At 45.3% G+C, this 17,706-nt stretch overlaps 3 protein-coding genes across 3 annotated transcripts; all 3 read left to right on the top strand.

Moving 5' to 3' along the window:
• The first annotated feature begins 3,325 nt into the window (after positions 1-3,325).
• On the top strand, positions 3,326-5,653 carry LOC116956885 (aerolysin-like protein). Its single transcript, XM_032978749.2, has 3 exons — positions 3,326-3,361; positions 4,044-4,107; positions 4,623-5,653. The coding sequence occupies exon 3, from the start codon at positions 4,632-4,634 to the stop codon at positions 5,571-5,573; it is 942 nt and encodes a 313-aa protein (XP_032834640.2). The 5' UTR covers positions 3,326-3,361; positions 4,044-4,107; positions 4,623-4,631; the 3' UTR covers positions 5,574-5,653.
• Positions 5,654-8,472: 2,819 nt separating this feature from the next.
• On the top strand, positions 8,473-10,794 carry LOC116956893 (aerolysin-like protein). Its single transcript, XM_032978761.2, has 3 exons — positions 8,473-8,503; positions 9,188-9,251; positions 9,767-10,794. The coding sequence occupies exon 3, from the start codon at positions 9,776-9,778 to the stop codon at positions 10,715-10,717; it is 942 nt and encodes a 313-aa protein (XP_032834652.2). The 5' UTR covers positions 8,473-8,503; positions 9,188-9,251; positions 9,767-9,775; the 3' UTR covers positions 10,718-10,794.
• Positions 10,795-13,908: 3,114 nt separating this feature from the next.
• On the top strand, positions 13,909-16,315 carry LOC116956890 (aerolysin-like protein). Its single transcript, XM_032978755.2, has 3 exons — positions 13,909-13,998; positions 14,674-14,736; positions 15,281-16,315. Exons 1-3 carry the CDS (start codon positions 13,924-13,926, stop codon positions 16,229-16,231), a joined length of 1,089 nt encoding a protein of 362 aa, XP_032834646.2. The 5' UTR covers positions 13,909-13,923; the 3' UTR covers positions 16,232-16,315.
• Positions 16,316-17,706: the final 1,391 nt, after the last annotated feature.

The raw sequence follows: 17,706 nt of genomic DNA, 5'->3' as shown, positions 1-17,706 counted from the left end.
CTGGGGTTCCTGTGATCGGTTTGTACTCCTTGTGTCCATTTTAAGACCACTTCTGACACCAGTTGTAGTGGATTCCAGGACACGGAGACGACAGAATAGAAGCAGCACTATTTATTTAAACCTTAACAAGGGTTACACTAGAAGGGGTAGCGGCCCCTCCACCCGTATAACTCAGGAACACACCCCAGGCTCTCTAGCCTAAGCTCTAGGCTCCCAGTTCCTCCTGGTAGGGCTCTAAGGGAGGCTATCAGATCCGGCCCTGGTTAGGCACAGATCTCGGCACCCCGCCGACCAGACCGGCCCTTAGAAGGACTCTGACTCTGGGGCTCTGGGGCCGCACCACTGGCTTGCTGTGCCGGCCCTGAAAAGGGCAGCGGTCACAGGAGTTCCAGGGTCTCACCTAGCTGGCCTTCTTTCTTCACTGGTTGCTTCAGCCTCGGGCCCCACACTCTGCCCCGAGCTCCCTGGCTCCCCGCACTTTATACCCACTGGAGCCTTAGCGGACGTTGTTGTAGCCACCAAGGTGTGGGTGAACCACACCTTCCCGTGCCATGTGTTTATTCCCCATAGCACCCCTACACATCATACACTGGGAGTGTCGTGCTGCCAGCTATGGCTGCAGTTTTTGTCGTACCTGTTATGTATATCGTTTATTGCTAAATTAAAAATCACAGTTCCTATGATCACTGTTGTTACATTGTTTTAATAGCTTTATTTTGGTGATTCGAAAACATGGTTTATCTATATTCTTAGTTTTTTCGGTAAAGTCACGTTGAAGAGAAACAACAAAATAACAAAATATATATATAAAACAATAAAAAATTCTCACGACGTTTCGACCATAACTCAAACGGTCATCATCAGGTGTGTCGGTTTGCATAAATTTATTTTTAAAACGGCATATTTATTTATTTATTTAAAAAAACCGTTTGCGTCACGCGCAGCGATTGGCAGTTTGCCCAGGACTAGTCCATCTATTTTTTGAAAAGAGGAGGGGGGAGACGAATTTTTGTTTTTAATGTATGCTGTCTGAAAGCCACTGTAAGCGTGAACAATCAATCAAGAACTGAAATGATTTATCAAATCTTTCCAATGATTGCTAAGATAGAATCCATCTTCTCGGTTGAAATTGTCTCTGTGCTTGTATATGTGGATAGCCTCATGAACGAATCTCTCATGGAAGCCAGATGGCTTACAAAGAACCTCCGTCTTGGAAAAGTCAATGGCATGTGAGCCTACTGAATTAGAACAATGATCTGCTACGGCCGAGGTGTTGGTCCTACCGTGTTTAAGGTCTGCTTTATGTTCACGAATGCGGTCCGAGATATGGCGTTTGGTTTCTCCAATGTAACTACTACCACAGAGGCAACTTAGTTTGTAGACACCAGGGTATTGTATGTCCGGAATCACATCTTTTACAGACGGAACCAGATCACGGATTTTATGTAATGTGTTGAAACGGACCTGGATCTTGTGTTTATTCAAGATTTTGGAGATCTTTTTTGTGATCCCAGCAATGTAGGGTAAAGTGATGGTTTTGAAAGGCTCCTCAAGAGGGTTCTTCTTCATGGTTTGAGTGATAACCATCACTTTACCCTACATTGCTGGGATCACAAAAAAGATCTCCAAAATCTTGAATAAACACAAGATCCAGGTCCGTTTCAACACATTACATAAAATCCGTGATCTGGTTCCGTCTGTAAAAGATGTGATTCCGGACATACAATACCCTGGTGTCTACAAACTAAGTTGCCTCTGTGGTAGTAGTTACATTGGAGAAACCAAACGCCATATCTCGGACCGCATTCGTGAACATAAAGCAGACCTTAAACACGGTAGGACCAACACCTCGGCCGTAGCAGATCATTGTTCTAATTCAGTAGGCTCACATGCCATTGACTTTTCCAAGACGGAGGTTCTTTGTAAGCCATCTGGCTTCCATGAGAGATTCGTTCATGAGGCTATCCACATATACAAGCACAGAGACAATTTCAACCGAGAAGATGGATTCTATCTTAGCAATCATTGGAAAGATTTGATAAATCATTTCAGTTCTTGATTGATTGTTCACGCTTACAGTGGCTTTCAGACAGCATACATTAAAAACAAAAATTCGTCTCCCCCCTCCTCTTTTCAAAAAATAGATGGACTAGTCCTGGGCAAACTGCCAATCGCTGCGCGTGACGCAAACGGTTTTTTTAAATAAATAAATAAATATGCCGTTTTAAAAATAAATTTATGCAAACCGACACACCTGATGATGACCGTTTGAGTTATGGTCGAAATGTCGTGAGAATTTTTTATTGTTTTATATATATTTTGTTATTTTGTTGTTTCTCTTCAACGTGACTTTACCGAAAAAACTAAGAATATGAATTACTGCAGTCACGAAAGCTTTAAATCAAAATTTATGGTTTATCTAATTTGTCTTATGGTTGTTGTTGGCTTGCACCACATTGTGATTTTTGAACACAGCGTTTTAAAAAATATATATTTGTGTGGAGTATTTGCTGGTGTATTCCAGGATGTTTCTGTTGCGCGTTGTCACTTTGGGATGTCCTGTGTTCATATTTTGTTTGTTGCGGTTGCACCCGACTTAAGAGGCGCATGGCTCACAGGGCTATACCTAAAAAATGAAACTTGAATCTTGAAACTTGAGTTACGAATAAAGTCACTAGAGGCACGTACAGTTCAAAGGTCATTACAAAATATGGCACTCATCACAACTATGAATTTCAAAATGGCGATTGTAGTGAGGCTAATTTGACCTATTACGTTGGGGTCATGTTAAAAAGTTTAGACAAAAACTCTAAAATCACTTGAATCCACAACTCAATTGACTCTCTCGGCCTCGTATCAGGACCGTGATTGCATTAACGAGGCGCGTGACCGTAGCTCGGCTGATAAACGGCGGCTCACACAATGGGAGCGCTTGCACGGACCGACCACCATGCAATGAGCGAATCCTCGTTGTGATTGGCTCGCAGTGATTGGCCTGGAGGAGAAGATGGTCGGAAGCACGCGAGCGCAATCATGCCACGTGCCGTGAGCTCCCACAATGGACTATCAACAGACTCATAACGGATCCGTGATTAAACTCATCAGGCGCCAGCGCGTCGCTCGGCTAATTAACGGCTGCCCACACCAAATGGGTACGCGGTCAGGAAGCGCCACCCATTCAAAAAGTGAATCCTCGCGATGATTGGCTCGCCATGATTGCCTTATCTCTGCCACCCCCACGAATGGCCAGGGATGTGAAGGCACACCCACGTAATTATACCACGTGATGTGTACTCCATTGTATTTAAAGGAGGGCAGAACCAACACAAAATATCAGCGCTTCACCGATTTGACGCTTAAGGTAAGTGTGGTGCACAGCTTAAATGTTGGTGCTGGGTTTTTGCGGTGGACGTTGCAAACCATGTTGAAAGCGTTCACGAAAAACTTCAAATTGCGCCTCTTTGCCCATAGACCCATTAACTGGTTGCTATTGCCGTTTAATGGTTTGCAGTTTTTTTTTATTTGTAGATTTTATCGCTCCGCATTTTTCTCAACCATCCCTGCTCTGCACCGTTTCTAATTCTCAACCACCACGAATAATTACCGCGGTTGAGAATCTGCTGTATTTTGGTTCATTAGCATAGTGTGCCTATCCACTGGGAAAAGCCCTTTTAAACTGACCTGAAATCCGAGGGTTTCATGGAGGAAGCTGAAAGACCTGGAACTTTTGAATTGAAATTCATGGGAGTTCTCGGATTTCAGTAAATTGTGGTGTGCCCCTTAATGTTTAAAACTGATCTAATTTGACATGTATACAAACCGTCTTGTCTTATATTGCCTTAACCCGAATACCCTTCGATGCCAAAATAACTGCTCTGGATTGTGCCTACTCTCTAAAAGACCTCTGCTAGGCATTTTTGAACCAGGATGGTTTTGTCTGGCCCATCTGCATATTGATCTTTAGTTCTTGGATAATAGGTTTAATCTCATTTCTTACCCTTGCCACCTTAACCCAACTGCTCCTCTTACTATGAACTGTGTAGGTCGACTGCAGCCAAGTGCCTGGATCGTCTCTCGGAGCTTTTGATTATTCGTGGAAAGAATAAGGTATCTGTGCTACAGCTCCCCACACTGTAACACGTGCTGTCCTCTTGCGTTGCCAATACTAGAAGGGTTACTCTGACGGTGTGGATTAAGAGTTGTGGACTGCACTGTACATCTTGCTGGTTGATGTCGGGAGGTAAAGTTAATTAAGTAATGACTCGCAGTTCCATGAGCATGCACACTCGTGCTTGCGTTTAATTGTTCAGTTGTGGGATCGCTAGCATGCACTTTTTACTGTAAGTTAGCTTCTGCAAGATTGCTCAATCTAAAATGGTAGGACTGAGATTTGCTTCTTTTTTTCCAAATTGCAAAACCATTATTCTAATGATGACCCAAAAAAGGAATGTTTATTGGGTATAAATGTGGTGCCCAATGGTTTTCAGCCCTTCCGAATTGCAAAATGTTCAACTTTAAGATGAATGGTGTACTGTACGAATGCTTGTGTTTTATATTCGGACAGCCATGATTGTTCATGCTTCAAGCATTCTTGTGCTTGCTCTCCCTGCTGTCTCTTCCAGGTTGACATAATGTCGTACCCACTTACGCTGCACATTATTGGAGGCCAAGGTGGAAATGCGTTCTCGTTTGATGGGAGGAGCAATGCGGCCACGCTGCAGAAACTCTCCGTGAGCGTTGGAGGCTGGCAAGTGAGGGGCGTGGAGGTGTGGCTGACTGACGGGCGAAGGCAGAAATTCGGCACCGTGGACTCCTCTGCTCAGCAGTTTGAATTCCAGTCGGGCGAGTTCATGTCGCAGCTCTCCCTGTGGGGCAATGGGGCCGGCACGCGTCTGGGTGCCATCAAGTTCAGAACGAGCCGCAACCGCGAGTTCTTTGCCAAGATGACGGACTGGGGGCTCAAGACCGAGTACAAGATCGACGTGGGCTCCGGCGTCTGCTTGGGCGTTCAGGGCCGAGCGGGGGCCGACATCGACTGCATGGGCTTCCTGTTCATCAATGATATAAAGTCGTCGGTGATCCAGAACATGAACTACCCAACTATGCACCAGGTTCTCCCCAACGTGCAGATGGAGGAGATTAAAGAAATGGAGTACATAAACGACACCAGCGTCATGCAGTCTCACACGTTCGAGAGCTCCAAGAAAATAACCAAAACGTCATCGTGGTCTACAACCAACAAGATTGAGTCTACCTTCAGCCTTACTGTCTCGGCAGGCATCCCGGAGGTCGTGGAGGTGGAAACTGGGTTCAGCTTCACCTTGAGCTCTGAGACCACGCACGCATTGGAGGAATCTGAGGAGCGGATGGAAACTCTCACGTTCCCCGTCTCTGTTCCTCCGCACAAGACCGTCACCGTTGTCGCTAAAATTGGGCGTGCAAACATCGACCTCCCGTACACGGCCCTGCTGCGCATCACCTGCATGAACGGGGCTCTCTTTGACGTTCCCCTGCGTGGCGTCTACAAGGGGCTCACCTACACCAAGATGACCGCCCGTGCGACTGAGAAATAGAGCAGCATTTTGTGCCCTGTTTGATCAAGTGTTCTGAGAATAATTGTGACTGACTACGAATAAAAGCCTTCTGCACTGCACTTTTCGCCTTTCCATGTTTTGTGGTTGCTTGTAAGGACTATTACTTTTCCCATTTTCAGTTTAAGGGTTTACAAACATGAACATTTCACTTGCCAGCAGGCCTTTTGTAAGTCCATGCTGCTGACGTCCTCCCGCATTGCAATTCTTGACCGTTGATGGCATGGTATGTTTCCCGTAGATTTCAGTGTTAAATTACAATCCTTTGCAGAGCATCGAATAGGCTTTTATTTGGAGATCGAGTAAATTCTGAAACGGTCGCTGGCCATCATACCCCACTAGCGAATAAGTAAAGATTGAATGGAAACGTCCCTGGTTCAAGCATTTGCAAAACTTGTCAAGCCACACTTAATTATTATTGCTTCAGGGAGCCTTGTCTCAATTGTGCAGAGAAGCAGTTTTCCAAGGACGAACCAAAATTATTCTTTGACAATGAGCTGCTTTGCTATTTGCCCTGAATAGTTCTAACCAAGTTACAAGAGTGTAAAACTAGTTACTACTGGCAAAGACCTATTCGAGAATCTATAGAAATTTAGGGAAGCAAAAATAATTGTAACTGATCGTATAGCAACAAACTGAGTTTCTTGGAAGCGAATCGTCAAAACAAACATTGTTTAAATGCAAGCCTATACAGGTCCTCATACTTCAATGGGGATTTACCTTTGAACAATAACAGGGTCGACTATTTTAGTGCACACAGAAGGAACAAGAACAACGGCCTTGCATAGATCGCATGTTTCATGTACGTTGAGTACCATCTAAATAACCCAACTTGAAATGGATACTCAGTCTTGATTTGAAGCTTTCGTGACTGCAGGAATCTGTACTCTTTGGTTCTGTCGGTAAAGTCACAAAGGAATAAAATATCATAAATCGCGACGTTTCCGACGCAACACAAGCGTCCGTCATCGGCTGAGCAATTTACAAACATTAACCCCCATACCCGTAAATTCGCGCAAGAAGGCCTCACACGTGATGTTATCACATATACCTATTTATTTGAATAAAACAGGAGCATTTATCCACAAATCTGGCTGGCTCCTGATGCTGCTAGTTGTAATTATTGGCGAAACGTAATCAGATTGTAAATGTTGTGGCGTTGCTCTCCAATACACCAGTGTGCTGTACTAGTAACGAATTGGAATGTGTTTACGTGACAAACCATAATCAATGGCTGTTTTTTTGTGGTGGTGGTGGGCTTCCCGACACATTTATATACTTATGTAATCTAACAAGAACAAAATAAACCTCTTATGAATGGTATTGGTCATGAAAGCCCACGTGTTCAAGAAGACAAGATGGCCGCCTGAGGCGCGTGCGCTCCCAGCAGAGGCTGGCGGGGGCCGTTTATGAGGGGGCCGAGGGAGCCGGGGGGGGGCCGACGGAGCCAGGGGGGGGGGGCGACGGCGCGAGCAGAGGGTTCCGACACTGACTCACTCACACATCATACACTGTCTCACTCACACCATGCGCTTACTCATTCGCACATCATACACTCGCACAACCACTGACTCATTCACTCATCATACACAGGTTCACTCATCGTGTGCTGGCTGACTCGCACATCATACACTCACTCAACCTAATACTGACTCACACATCATACGCTGACTCGCACATCATACGCTGACTCGCACATCATACACTCACTCAACCTAATACTGACTCGCACATCATACACTCACTCAACCTAATACTGAATCACACATCATACACTCGCTCACACTGCCGCTGACTCGCTCACACGTCATACACTGGGAGTGTCGTGCTGCCACCTATGGCTGCAGTTTTTGTCGTACGTGTTATGTATATCGTTAATTGTTAAATTTCAATCACAGTTCCTATGATCACTGTTGTTACATTTTTTAATAGCTTTATTTTGGTGATTCGAAAACATATGGTTAATCTAATTTGTCTTATGGTTGTTGTTGTTGGCTTGCACCACATTGTGATTTTTGAACACAGCGTTTTAAAAAAAAAACATTTGTGTGGACTATTTGCTGGTTCATTCCAGGATGTTTCTGTTGCGCATTGTCACTTTGGGATGTTCTGTGTTCATATTTTGTTTGTTGCGGTTGCACCCGATTTGAGAGGCGCATGGCTCACAGGGCTATACCTAAAAAATGAAACTTGAATCTTGAAACTTGAGTTACGAATAAAGTCACCAGAGGCACGTACAGTTCAAAGGTCATTACAAAATATGGCACTCATCACAACTATGAATTTCAAAATGGCGATTGTAGTGAGGCTAAATTGACCTTTTACGTTGGGGTCATGTTAAAAGGTTTAGACAAAAACTCTAAAATCACTTGAATCCACAACTCAATTGAATCTCTCGGCCTCGTATCAGGACCGTGATTGCATTAACGAGGCGCGTGACCGTAGCTCGGCTGATAAACGGCGGCTCACACAATGGGAGCGCTTGCACGGACCGACCACCCATGCAATGAGCAAATCCTCTTGGTGATTGTCTCGCAGTGATTGGCCTGGAGGGGAAGATGTTCGGAAGCACGCGATCGCAATCATGCCACGTGCCGTGAGCTCCCACAATAGACTATCAACAGACTCATAACGGATCCGTTATTAAATTCATCAGGCGCCAGCGCGTCGCTCGGCTAATTAACGGCTGCCCACACCAAATGGGCACGCGGTCAGAAAGAGCCACCCATTCAAAAAGTGAATCCTCGCGATGATTGGCTCGCCATGATTGCCTTATCTCTCCCACCCCTACAAATGGTCAGGGATGTGAAGGCACACCCACGTAATTATACCACGTGATGTGTGCTCCACTGTATTTAAAGGAGGGCAGAACCAACACAAAATATCTGCGCTTCACCGATTCGACACCTAAGGTAAGTGTTGTGCGCAGCTTAAATGTTGGTGCAGGTTTTTGCATTGGACGTTGCAAACCATGTTGAAAGCGTTCACGAAAAACTTCAAATTGCGCTTCCTTGCCCATAGACCCATTAACTGGTTGCTATTGCCGTTTAATGATTTGAAGTTTTTATTTTTTAATTTGTAGATTTTATCGCTCCGCATTTTTCTCAACCGTCCCTGCTCCACACCGTTTCTAATTCTCACCCACCACGAATAATTACCGCGGTTGAGAAGCTGCTGTATTTTGGTTCATTAGCATAGTGTGCCTATCCACTGGGAAAAGCCTTTTAAACTGACCTGAAATCCGAGGGTTTCATGGAGGAAGCTGAAAGACCTGGAACTTTTGAATTGCGATTCATGGGAGTTCTCGGATTTCAGTTGATTGTGGTGTGCCCCTTAATGTTTAAAACTGATCTAATTTGACATGTATACAAACCGTCTTGTCTTATATTGCTTTAACCCGAATACCCTTCGATGCCAAAATAACTGCTCTGGATTGTGCCTACTCTCTAAAAGACCTCTGCTAGGCATTTTTGAAACAGGATGGTTTTGTCTGGCCCATCTGCAAATTGATATTTAGTTCTTGGATAATAGGTTTAATCTCATTTCTTACCCTTGCCACCTTAACCCAACTGCTCCTCTTACTATGAACTGTGTAGGTCGACTGCAGCCAAGTGCCTGGATCGTCTCTCCGAGCTTTTGATTATTCGTGGAAAGAATAAGGTATCTGTGCTACAGCTCCCCACACCGTAACACGTGCTGCCCTCTTGCATTGCCAATACTAGAAAGGTTACTCTGACGGTGTGGATTAAGAGTTGTGGACTGCACTGTACATCTTGCTGGTTGATGTTGGAAGGTAAAGTTAATTAAGTAATGCCCCGCAGTTCCATGAGCATGCACACTCGTGCTTGCGTTTAATTGTTCAGTTGTGGGATCGCTAGCATGCACTTTTTACTGTAAGTTAGCTTCTGCAAGATTGCTCAATCTAAAATGGTAGGACTGAGATTTGCTTATTTTTTTCCAAATTGCAAAACCATAATTCTAATGATGACCCAAAAAAGGAATGTTTATTGGGTATAAATGTGGTGCCCAATGGTTTTCAGCCCTTCCGAATTGCAAAATGTTCAACTTTAAGATGAATGGTGTACTGTACGAATGCTTGTGTTTTATATTCGGACAGCCATGATTGTTCATGCTTCAAGCATTCTTGTGCTTGCTCTCCCTTCTGTCTCCTCCAGGTTGACATAATGTCGTACCCACTTACGCTGCACATCATTGGAGGCCAAGGTGGAAATGCGTTCTCGTTTGATGGGAGGAGCAATGCGGCCACGCTGCAGAAACTCTCCGTGAGCGTTGGAGGCTGGCAAGTGAGGGGCGTGGAGGTGTGGCTGACTGACGGGCGAAGGCAGAAATTCGGCACCGTGGACTCCTCTGCTCAGCAGTTTGAATTCCAGTCGGGCGAGTTCATGTCGCAGCTCTCCCTGTGGGGCAATGGGGCCGGCACGCGTCTGGGTGCCATCAAGTTCAGAACGAGCCGCAACCGCGAGTTCTTTGCCAAGATGACGGACTGGGGGCTCAAGACCGAGTACAAAATCGACGTGGGCTCCGGCGTCTGCTTGGGCGTTCAGGGCCGAGCGGGGGCCGACATCGACTGCATGGGCTTCCTGTTCATCAATGCTATAAAGTCGTCGGTGATCCAGAACATGAACTACCCAACTATGCACCAGGTTCTTCCTAACGTGCAGATGGAGGAGATTAAAGAAATGGAGTACATAAACGACACCAGCGTCATGCAGTCTCACACGTTCGAGAGCTCCAAGAAGATAATCAAAACGTCATCGTGGTCTACAACCAACAAGATCGAGTTTACCTTCAGCCTGACTGTCTCGGCAGGCATCCCGGAGGTCGTGGAGGTGGAAACTGGGTTCAGCTTCACCTTGAGCTCTGAGACCACGCACGCATTGGAGGAATCTGAGGAGCGGATGGAAACTCTCACGTTCCCCGTCTCTGTTCCTCCGCACAAGACCGTCACCGTTGTCGCTAAAATCGGGCGTGCAAACATCGACCTCCCGTACAAGGCCCTGCTGCGCATCACCTGCATGAACGGCGCTCTCTTTGACGTTCCCCTGAGTGGCGTCTACAAGGGGCTCACCTACACCAAGATGACCGCCCGTGCTATTGAGAAATAAAGCAGCATTTTGTATCGTGTTTGATCAAATGTTCTGAGAATTGTGGCTGACTACGAATAAAAGCCTTCTGCACTGCAGTTTTTGCCTTTCCATGTTTTGTGGTTGCTTGTAAGGACTTACTTTTCCCATTTTCAGTTTAAGGGTTTACAAACATGGGCATTTCACTTGCCAGCAGGCCTTTTGTAAGTCCATGCTGCTGACGTCCTCCCGAATTGCAATTCTTGACCGTTGATGGCATGGTCTGTTTCCCCTAGGTTTCGGTGTTTAAATTACAATCCTATGCAGAGCATCGAATAGGCTTTTATTTGGAGATCGCGTAAATTCTGAAACGGTCGCCGGCCATCATACCCCACTAGTGAATAAGTACAGATTGAATGGAAACGTCCCTGGTTCAAGCATTTGCAAAACTTGTCAAGCCACACTTAATTATTATTGTTTCAGGGAGCCTTGTCTCAATTGTGCAGAGAAGCAGTTTTCCAAGGACGAACCAAAATTAATCTTTGACAATGAGCTGCTCTGCTATATGCCCTGAATAGTTCTAACCAAGTTACAAGAGTGCAAAACTAGTTACTACTGGCAAAGACCTATTCGAGAATCTATAGAAATTGAGGGAAGCAAAAATAATTGTAACTGATCGTATAGCAACAAACTGAGTTTCTTGGACGTGAATCGTCAAAACAAACATTGTTTAAATGCAAGCCTATACAGGTCCCCATACTTCAATGGGGATTTACCTTTGAACAATAACAGGGACGACTATTTTAGTGCACACAGAAGGAACAAGAACAACGGCCTTGCATAGATCGCATGTTTCATGTACGTTGAGTACCATCTAAATAACCCAACTTGAAATGGATACTCAGTCTTGATTTGAAGCTTTCGTGACTGCAGGAATCCATACTCTTTGGTTCTGTCGGTAAAGTCGCAGGTATAAAATAACATAAATCACGACGTTTCTGACGCAACACAAGCGTCCGTCATCAGCTGAGTAATTTACAAACATTAATTAACCCCCCATCCCTGTAAATTCGCGCAAGAAGGCCTCAAGTGATGTGTTCACATATACATATTTATTTGATTAATAAAACAGGATAATTTTTCCACAAATCTGGCTGGCTCCTGATGCTGCTAGTTGTAATTATTGGCGAAATGTCGTACTCAGATTGTAAATGTTGTGGTGTTGCTCTCCAATACACCAGTGTGCTGTACTAGTAACGAATTGGCATGTGTTTACGTGAAAAACCATAATAATTGGCTGTTTTTTTATGCGGTGGTGGGCTTCCCGACACATTTATACACTTATGTAATCTAACAAGAACAAAATAAACCTCTTTTATGAAAGATATTGGTCATGAAAGCCCACGTGTTCAAGAAGACAAGATGGCCGTCTGAGGCGCACAAGCTCCCAGCAGCGGCTGGCGGGGGCCGTTTGTGAGGGGGCCGAGGGAGCCGGGGGGGGGGGATCGACGGGGCGAGCAGAGGGTTCCGACACTGACTCACTCACACATCATACACTGTCTCACTCACATCATACACTGTCTCACTCACATCATACACTGCCTCACTCACATCATACACTGACTCACTCACACATCATACACTGTCTCACTCACACCATGCGCTTACTCATTCACACATCATCCACTCGCACAACCACTGACTCATTCACTCATCATACACAGGTTCACTCATCGTGTGCTGGCTGACTCGCACATCATACACTCACTCACACTACTACTGACTCACTCATCATACACTCGCTCACACATCATACACTGACTCACTCATCACACGCTGACTCGCACATCATACGCTGACTCGCACATCATACACTCACTCACACTACTACTGACTCACTCATCATACACTCGCTCACGCATCATACACTGACTCACACATCATACATCAGACTCACTCATCACACGCTGAATCACTCATCATACACTCACTCACAATGCCGCTGACTTGCTCACACATCATACACTGGGAGTGTCGTTTTGCCATCTATGGCTGTAGTTTTTTTGTCGTACGTGTTATGTAAATCATTTATTGTTAAATTACTGTTGTTACATTTCGATTTAAAGCTTTCGTGACTGCAAGGATTCATCTTCTTTGGTTCTTTCGGTAAAGTCACGTATAATGAGAATAAAATAATAAATTGATAAAATAACACAATAAAATTCTCACGACGTTCTCGGCCGCTTGTGTTGTGGCCGAAACGTCGTGAGAATTTTATTGTGTTATTTTATCAATTTATTATTTTATTCTCATTCTACGTGACTTTACTGTTGTTACATTGTTTTTACAGCTTTGTTTTGGTGATTCGAAAACATATGGTTAATCTAAATTGTCGCATGGTTGTTATTGTTGGCTTGCACCACATTGTGATTTTTGCGCATAGCGTTTGAATAAGTTTTTTTAGTGTGGAAAATTTGCTGGTGTATTCCAGGATGTTTCTGTTGCGTGTTGTCGCTTTGGGATGTTCTGTGTTCATATTTTGTTTGTTGCGGTTGCTCCCGACTTAAGAGCCGCATGGCTCACAGGGCTATACCTTACAAATGAATTTTGAAACTTGATTTACGAAATCAAGTCACCAGAGGCACGTACATTTCAAAGGTCATTACCAAATATGGCACTAATTAACACTTTGAATTTCAAGATGGCGATTGTAGTGAGGCTAATTTGACCTTTTATGTTGGGGCCATGTTAAAATGTTTAAAGAAAAACTGTAAAATCACTTGAATCCACAACTCAATTGACTCTCTCGGCCTCGTATCAGGACCGTGATTGCATTAACGAGGCGCGTGCCTGTAGCTCGGCTGATAAACGGCGGCTCACACAATGGGAGCGCTTGCGCGGACCGACCACCCATGCAATGAGCGAATCCTCGTGGTGATTGGCTCGCAGTGATTGGCCTGGAGGAGAAGATGGTCGGAAGCACGGGAGCGCAATCATGCCACGTGCCGTGAGCTCCCACAATGGACTATCAACAGACTCATATCGGATCCGTGATTAAACTCATCAGGCGCCAGCGCGTCGCTCGGTTAATTAACGGCTGCCCACACCAAATGGGTACGCGGTCAGGAAGAGCCACCCATCCAAATAGTGAATCCTCGCGGTGATTGGCTCGCCATGATTGCCTTATCCCTCCCACCCCCACGATTGGCCAGGGATGTGAAGGCACACCCACGTGATTATACCACGTGATGTGTGCTCCATTGTATTTAAAGGAGGGCAGAACCAACACAAAATATCTGCGCTTCACGGAGTCGACGCCAAAGGTAAGTGTGGGGCGCCGCTTAAATGGTGGTGCAGTTTTTGCGTTAGACTTTGCAAACCAGTTTGCAAGCGTTCACGAAAAATTCAATTGCGCCTCTTTGTCAATAGACCCATTAACTGGTTGATATTGCCGTTTAATGGTTTGCAGTGTTTTTTTTTAATGCATACGTTTTATTGCCCCACATTTTTCTCAACCACCCCTTCTCTGCACCGTTTCTAATTCTCACCTGCCACGGATAATTACCGTGGTTGAGAATCTGCTGTGTTTTGGTTTATTAGCATAGCGTGCTTATCCACCGGGGAAACTCCTTTAAACTAACCTGAAATCTGAGGGTTTTATGGAAGAAGCTGAAAGCCCTGTAACTTTTGAATTGCAATCCATGGGAGTTCTCGGATTTCAGTTAATTGTGGTGTGCCCTTTATTGGTGATAACTGATCTAATTTGACAAGTATACAAACCGTGTTGTCTTATTGCCTTAACACCAATACAATTGTATGCCTAAATGACTGGTCTGGACTGTGCCTACTCTCTAAAAGACCTCTACCAGGCATTTTTGAACCAGGATGGTTTTGCCTGGGCGATCTGCATATTGATATTTATTTCTTGGATTTTAGGTTTAATCTGGTTTACCCTTACCACTTTAACCCAACTGCTCCTGTTACTATGAACTGTGTAGGTCGACTGCAGCCAAGTGCCTGGATCGTCTCTCCACGCTTTTGATTATTCGTGGAAAGCAAAGGTATCTGTCCTACAGCTCCCTACAACATGACACGTGCTGCACTCTTGCTTTGCCAATGCGTGATAGGTTACTGTGGCCGTGTGATTTGCGGGTTTCAGAATGGACTGTACTGTACATTTTGCTGGTTGATGTCAGAAGGTGAAATTAATTATTTTAGATACTCCAGGCCACTAATAATTCCCCGCAGTTCCATGAGCATGCACTCTCGTGCTTGCGTTTAATTGTTCAGTGGTGGGTTCACTAGCATGCACTTTTTGCTGTAATTGCCTCTGCAAGATTGCTCAATCTAAAATATTTGGCATGAAATTTGCTTATTTTATGTCCAAATTGCGAAACCGTAATTCTAATGGTCAACAAAACAGGAATGTCTAATGGGTGTAAATGTGGTGCCGAATGGTGTTCAGCCCTTTCTGAATTGCAAACTGTAAGTTAAATGTAACCCTGTTATATGGTGTACTCTACGACTACTTGTGTTTTTATACTTGTACAGCCATGATTGTTCATGCTTTACGCATTCTTGCCATGCTCTCCCTTCTGTCTACAGGTTGACATAATGTCGTACCCATTTGCGCTGCACATCATTGGAGGCCAAGGTGGAAATGCGTTCTCGTTTGATGGGAGGAGCAATGCGGCCACGCTGCAGAAACTCTCCGTGAGCGTTGGAGGCTGGCAAGTGAGGGGCGTGGAGGTGTGGCTGACTGACGGGCGAAGGCAGAAGTTCGGCACCGTGGACTTCTCTGCTCAGCAGTTTGAATTCCAGTCGGGCGAGTTCATGTCGCAGCTCTCCCTGTGGGGCAATGGGGCCGGCACGCGTCTGGGTGCCATCAAGTTCAGAACGAGCCGCAACCGCGAGTTCTTTGCCAAGATGACGGACTGGGGGCTCAAGACCGAGTACAAAATCGACGTGGGCTCCGGCGTCTGCTTGGGCGTTCAGGGCCGAGGGGGGGCCGACATCGACTCCATGGGCTTCCTTTTCATCAATGATGTAAAGTCGTCGGTGATCCAGAACATGAACTACCCAACTTTGCACCAGGTTCGCCCCAACGTGCAGATGGAGGAGATTAAAGACCTAAAGTATACAAACAACACCAGCATCGTGCAGTCTCACACCTTTATGACCTCTAAGAAACTAACCAAAACGTCATCGTGGTCTACAACCAACAAGATCGAGTTCACGTTCAGCCTGGAGGTCTCTGCTGGCATCCCTGAGGTGGTGGAGGTGAAGACCGGTTTCAGCTTCACCTTGAGTTCTGAGACCACGCACGCATTGGTGGAATCTCAGGAGCGAATGGAAACTCTCACGTTCCCCGTCTCTGTTCCTCCACACAAGACCGTCACCGTTGTCGCCAACATCGGGCGTGCAAACATCGACCTCCCGTACACGGCCCTGCTGCGCATCACCTGCAAGAACGGCGCTCGCTTTGACGTTCCCCTGCGTGGCGTCTACAAGGGGCTCACCTACACCAAGATGACCGCCCGTGCTACTGAGAAATAGAGCATCATTTTGCGCCCTGTTTGATCAAATGTTCTAAAATAATAGCTTTGGCTGATTACAAATAAAAGCCACCTGCAAGTGCAATGTTGTCTTTTCCCTGTTACGAGGAAAGCAGTTCACTTTGTTGCGTTTCCCCTTCATTTTAAGTTTTACAGGCGTGAGATTTTCACTGGTTGCATGTGGCACATCTGTGTATAGCTCCTGAGCTTCATACGCTCAGTTCTTGAAACCGGGAGTTGGTAGCATGCTCTGGTTTCCACTCGATTTCAGCATTGCCAAATGACCATTGTAGCGCTGGCAAGTATGTACCATCGATAGACCAAAAACGTCGCTGTCCACGAATTAACAAAGACTTGCACTGAAGGCACACTGCATAATTAGTGTGCTGGGGAGCAGTGCTTAAGTCGCCAAGAATTGTAGGGTGGCAGTTGAGAGGAGACCTGATGGCTCATTGGGGCATTCTGTCTACAGGAAACCCACCCACACAGTTTCCTACTTGAAACCTGATTCCCACCACCACCCAGCCCAAAAGAATTATCTCATCAAAACTTTATACCATAGGGCTCATTGCATGTCGGACCAACACCACCTGACCAGTGAATTAAAACATGTACACCTGCCCTCAAAAGGAATTGTTATTCTGACCGTACCATCCGCCAAGCTGTTTCTCCCTCCATACCATACAGAAACAACCACTTGATACTCCGGTTAAAACCATCACACTATATATAGCAGGCGTTACTAAAAAGATTTCCAAAATTCTAAACAAACACAAGATCCATGTCCGGTTCAATACAGTACACAATTTGTGATCTGATCCCATCCGTGAAGGATGTCATTCCTGACTTACAGTACCCCGGGGTTTACAAATTGAATTGTACCTGCGGTGATTGCTATATCGGGGAGACAAAGCGACATGTCTCTGACCGAATTCGCGAGCACAAATCAAATGTGAAACACGGCAAAACGAATTCGTTCTGCCGTGGCTGATCACTGTTACAACGCTGTGGGTGATCACGACATAATTTTCTCCGATACCAAGGTTCTTTGCAAACCCACGGGTTTTTATCAGATTTGTTCACGAGGCAATTCAGATCTACAGACACAATTTCAACCGAGAAGATGGTTTCAAATTAAGCAACCATTGGAAATGTTCTAAATCGAACTAAACATTAAACTAATTTCAATGGTACAGTATATTTTTTCAAGTAGTGGTACCCCAAACTTTCGCAGCTCTTATAAATTCCCTTTTCCACACCATTAATAGGTAAACTCCCCTCCACCCCCCCCCCCCCCCGCGCGCCAAACGGCAAGTCCACCGGCACGTACACCACCTCTTTTCTAAAATCGGCCAATCAAATGCTAATTTGTATGCTTATTTCTTTGTCAGGACACCTTGTTTGCTCGCACACAGCTTAAAGGTCCGCGGTCTGAGCGTGGTTGTGTTTCGCTTAATTCTCCTGTTTGATTTGTAC

This window comes from Petromyzon marinus, chromosome 68 (genome assembly GCF_048934315.1).
Source record: "Petromyzon marinus isolate PM22_M1 ecotype Great Lakes invasive population chromosome 68, UKy_Petmar_22M1.pri1.0, whole genome shotgun sequence".
NCBI lineage: Eukaryota > Metazoa > Chordata > Hyperoartia > Petromyzontiformes > Petromyzontidae > Petromyzon > Petromyzon marinus.
Note: the sequence above shows the minus strand (reverse complement) of the source record. Positions and strands in the feature narration are given on the sequence as shown.

Excerpts from the sequence above, each read along its gene's own strand:
- LOC116956885 (XM_032978749.2), top strand. The coding sequence starts at position 4,632 with ATGTCGTACCCACTTACGCTGCACATTATTGGAGGCCAAGGTGGAAAT.
- LOC116956893 (XM_032978761.2), top strand. The coding sequence starts at position 9,776 with ATGTCGTACCCACTTACGCTGCACATCATTGGAGGCCAAGGTGGAAAT.
- LOC116956890 (XM_032978755.2), top strand. The coding sequence starts at position 13,924 with ATGTGTGCTCCATTGTATTTAAAGGAGGGCAGAACCAACACAAAATAT. Across the intron at positions 13,999-14,673 it reads TCACGGAGTCGACGCCAAAG|GTCGACTGCAGCCAAGTGCC; the intron begins GTAAGTGTGGGG and ends TGAACTGTGTAG. Across the intron at positions 14,737-15,280 it reads ATTATTCGTGGAAAGCAAAG|GTTGACATAATGTCGTACCC; the intron begins GTATCTGTCCTA and ends TTCTGTCTACAG.